Source organism: Drosophila kikkawai, chromosome 3L (genome assembly GCF_030179895.1).
Source record: "Drosophila kikkawai strain 14028-0561.14 chromosome 3L, DkikHiC1v2, whole genome shotgun sequence".
NCBI classification, from domain to species: Eukaryota; Metazoa; Arthropoda; class Insecta; order Diptera; family Drosophilidae; genus Drosophila; species Drosophila kikkawai.
Genome location: NC_091730.1, coordinates 1,788,279 through 1,791,715, shown reverse-complemented (window position 1 = coordinate 1,791,715; position 3,437 = coordinate 1,788,279). Strand labels below are relative to the sequence as shown.

Here is a 3,437-nt window from a genome sequence, read left to right as displayed (position 1 = left end):
GGCCTAGACATGAACATGCGACAGGAAAGGCAAACACGGTACGAAAGACCCGCCGCCAGCGGTATTCCAAACTGGGCCTAAAAACGATGATGGCCAAGCACAGGGAGGATCGCTTTGGTTTGGTTCGGTTCGGTTTGGTTCCTACTCTTGGCCCTGGTTGACATTGGAGCAGCGTCAACTAATGAAGATGCGCGATGCATCATGCTCAGGCGCTTCCTTCCAGTCTCGAGTGCAACTCAGGATGCTGATGGTGTGCTATGTGCTCTGTGGTGCCTGGTGTGCTGCCCAGTCAAAGCCCAGAAGCAATTTTCGTAATCAGAGAAATTCATAAAAATTAAAAGAGTCATTTGCATGTTGTTGCTGCACGAGCCTGAGAAGCTGCAACCAAACGGGGGACAGGGAAGACTTGATAAAAGGGACATCTTGTAATGAGGAGCCTAGAATTTCTAGAGTAAAATGGTATATAGCTTGGGGAATACGAAAAACTGTGTAAAAACCAGAAGAAATCACCTTCAACCTTATAAAAATGTTTATTGTTTTTGTTACCATCACCAGACGCATATATTTAGCCATAATTTTGAATGCATTGCTAAAGAATAACCATCAAATATTACTTAAAAATTGAAATACTATTTTTTATAGCCAACTTCTAGCTACCTCTTCCATATTTTATTAAAAATAAATTCCATTCTCCCATTAAAAACCACTCCTCATTTTCCAAGTTAACCACTAACCACTGTAGTTTGGTAAGTGCAAGAAGGATTTTTTTTCTTGGCCTCTCCTCAACTGGTTTGCGCCAAGAGCTCTCGGCATTTGGGTGTAAAATAAAGGAATGACTAATTTTTCAACGTTTCGACGAATGATAAATGTGGCATGTGGCGAGCCCGAGAGCAATCATGTTGCACTGTCACTTGGGGCACACACACACACACTCCAGACTTACCCAGACACTTGCAATCACAATCGCAATCCCAGAACACGTCTCCTAAGCTCTGGCTGCCACGCTGGAATTGTTGCAACGTCATAATTATCCAGCCAGTGCTGCGGCTGCAACCCCTTCAAGCAGTATCCCGAAACACATGACCATGCCCCATCCCTTTTTCCATACCCATACCATTCCCAGGCCATCCTCAGCCACATACTCCATGTTGTCCTCGGCCCTGAGAATGAGTAACGACTGTGCTGGTAAATGGACACAGACTTCTGTGGAGTACAGAGCTGGGAGAGTCTGGTGGGAAAGGATATGAATTTAATAAGGTAATTCATAAAATTAAAATAAATTTAAATATATTAATATTTAATCAATTAAATAAACATTAAGGAAAAGGTGCGTAAGGTATTAAATAACCCCAAACTAATCTCTACTTTTTCCCCTGTGTATCACATCCTAGAACCTCATGGTTCCTGGCTGTCCCTCTCGCAACTCATCATCCGGCTAACTGAAAAATTTACATTTTACGCGACCGACAACGATCATCCAGTTGGAGTCATTAAGCCAAAGGGATCTGGTAAAATCTTGTCAAGGAGATTTAGGAGCCTCGCCTCGCTGAGTTATGCGCGGAAAGGATTCGACAGGCCGGCAAGGTGGTCCCTGGGTCCTTGTCCAAGCAACACAACACACAACACAGCCAGCGGACCACTTGAAGTGGCAGCAAGTAACTGAGGAATGCCCTCGAGGAATCATTTTATAGTCATCATCGGAAGTTGTCCAGGCTCCGGCCGAGGGAACCCAATGGAACCAGTTGTGCTAAACTAGTTTGGCGCATTTAATGAAGTCATTAAAGGCCGCGCGTGTGGCGCGATCTCAAATTACTTGGCATAACCGAAAATTACATACAAAAGGAGGTGCAGGGGGGGACAGGGAGTAGTTCCTAGCCCTTGGTAAGGACGCGCCCAGAAGAGCTTAAAATAAACCCAGCAGGAACCGCTTACAAGCCGCCATCTACAGAGGGGGCAGCAGCACCTAATGGAGCTGGAAAACTGCTGACTGGGAGTGAGACTTGGACTGGGAATGGGAATGGGAATGGGTCTCTGGTCTCGGGAACGGGATTGGTGGAACTGCGAGTGAGCGACTGTCAAACCGGTAGACATGGACGGCGGCCACGAGAACAACGGCAGGAACAACCTTCAGCGCCGACTGCATCCGCGAACTAATGGACTGTGCAAAAATGAGTGACGCAGCATCGGATGACAGAGGGACACCGTGGAAAAATGGTAGGTAGTTTGGTTTAGAAAATATTAAAAATATTAAATAAATTCTGGAGAGAGTAATAAATAGGGAATAGGTATTCAAGAAATATTTTTCCCTGATGAAAAAACTATTTCTGTTACTCTTAGTATACAACTCTTTTGAATGGTATTAAAATTATCAATTTAAATTTAATTTTTAAACAAAATAAATACATTAAATTCCCCATTTATGCCTAGAATTCCCCACTTAATCCTAGTTTTTTTTAGTGTCTTTTCAAGCCAAGTCTAGAGTGCAGACATTGGATCCTGTGGCTCGCTGCTGCTCACTGCTCGCAGCTGCCCTCGCGGATGGCGGGTCTTTATATGCAATGGCCATATTTAGATAAGGTAACGACAAAATTTTTACAATATAAATGCCAAGTCTGCGCCTCCTCGCAGTCGTAAGAATGATGTAAAACGCATTGGGAATGAAGTGCAGTGAAGTGAAGTGAAATGAAGTGAGCTGAGCTGAGCTGGGGCCCGATGAGAGTTAAATTCGTGTTGAAATAAATTAATTGCGCTAACTTGCAACTCATGCGGCACCAGTTGCAGGTTCCTGGCTCCAAGTTCGAGGCTGCCCAGATGCAGATAGATGCACTGGGCCAAGGCATATTCACCAAGTTGAATTTGTCGTCGGAACTGGGGGAGATTGGCGGCTGGATCGCGGTGGCTTGAGGTGGCTTGAGGTGGCTCTCGGCTGGAATGGAAGCTCGCCTGCAGCATCATGAGTGCCATCGATCAAAGTCTGCGTTTTGAGAGGGTCTTTCAGCCAGCTTCTCTTCTTTATTTTTTAGTTGCCGTTGTATTTTGTGTCTCGCCTCGAGTCAAATGTCCACAAATTAATTTTCTTTATTAAATTTCAGCATGAAAAATGACGCGAAAAACGCTTCCGCATGCGCACCGAAAAAATCAGAGAGAGAGAGAAAGAGTCTGGCCAGGTGTTGGCCATTTTAATTTGGCTAAGACAATGTGCCGTTTCTGGAGGGAGAAAGAGAGATTCCTGGCGGTAGCCCCAGCATTTAATTGATGGGAAAAGCTTAGAAGCAAGTGCCACACATCAGAATTCCTCATTTCGTGTTGATTAATTCTGTGGCCATCATCCTCAGTCTGGCTGCGGCTTCCTTAACGGGTTATGAAACGCCTGCTGGACTATTGATGAGCCGGAATGGTTAGGCCAAGATGGTTAATAAATAGCAATTGAGCTCAGA

General features: G+C 44.8%; 1 protein-coding gene across 1 annotated transcript; it reads right to left on the bottom strand.

Annotated features, from left to right (window-relative positions):
• Positions 1–998: 998 nt before the first annotated feature.
• On the bottom strand, positions 999–3,035 carry LOC138928518 (uncharacterized). Its single transcript, XM_070285695.1, has 2 exons — positions 2,755–3,035; positions 999–1,228 (listed from the first exon to the last, which is right to left on the bottom strand). Exons 1-2 carry the CDS (start codon positions 2,962–2,964, stop codon positions 1,028–1,030), a joined length of 411 nt encoding a protein of 136 aa, XP_070141796.1. The 5' UTR covers positions 2,965–3,035; the 3' UTR covers positions 999–1,027.
• Between the last annotated feature and the right edge of the window lie 402 nt (positions 3,036–3,437).

Excerpts from the sequence above, each read along its gene's own strand:
- LOC138928518 (XM_070285695.1), bottom strand. The coding sequence starts at position 2,964 with ATGGCACTCATGATGCTGCAGGCGAGCTTCCATTCCAGCCGAGAGCCA. Across the intron at positions 1,229-2,754 it reads TGGTGCCGCATGAGTTGCAA|ACTCTCCCAGCTCTGTACTC; the intron begins GTTAGCGCAATT and ends CTTTCCCACCAG.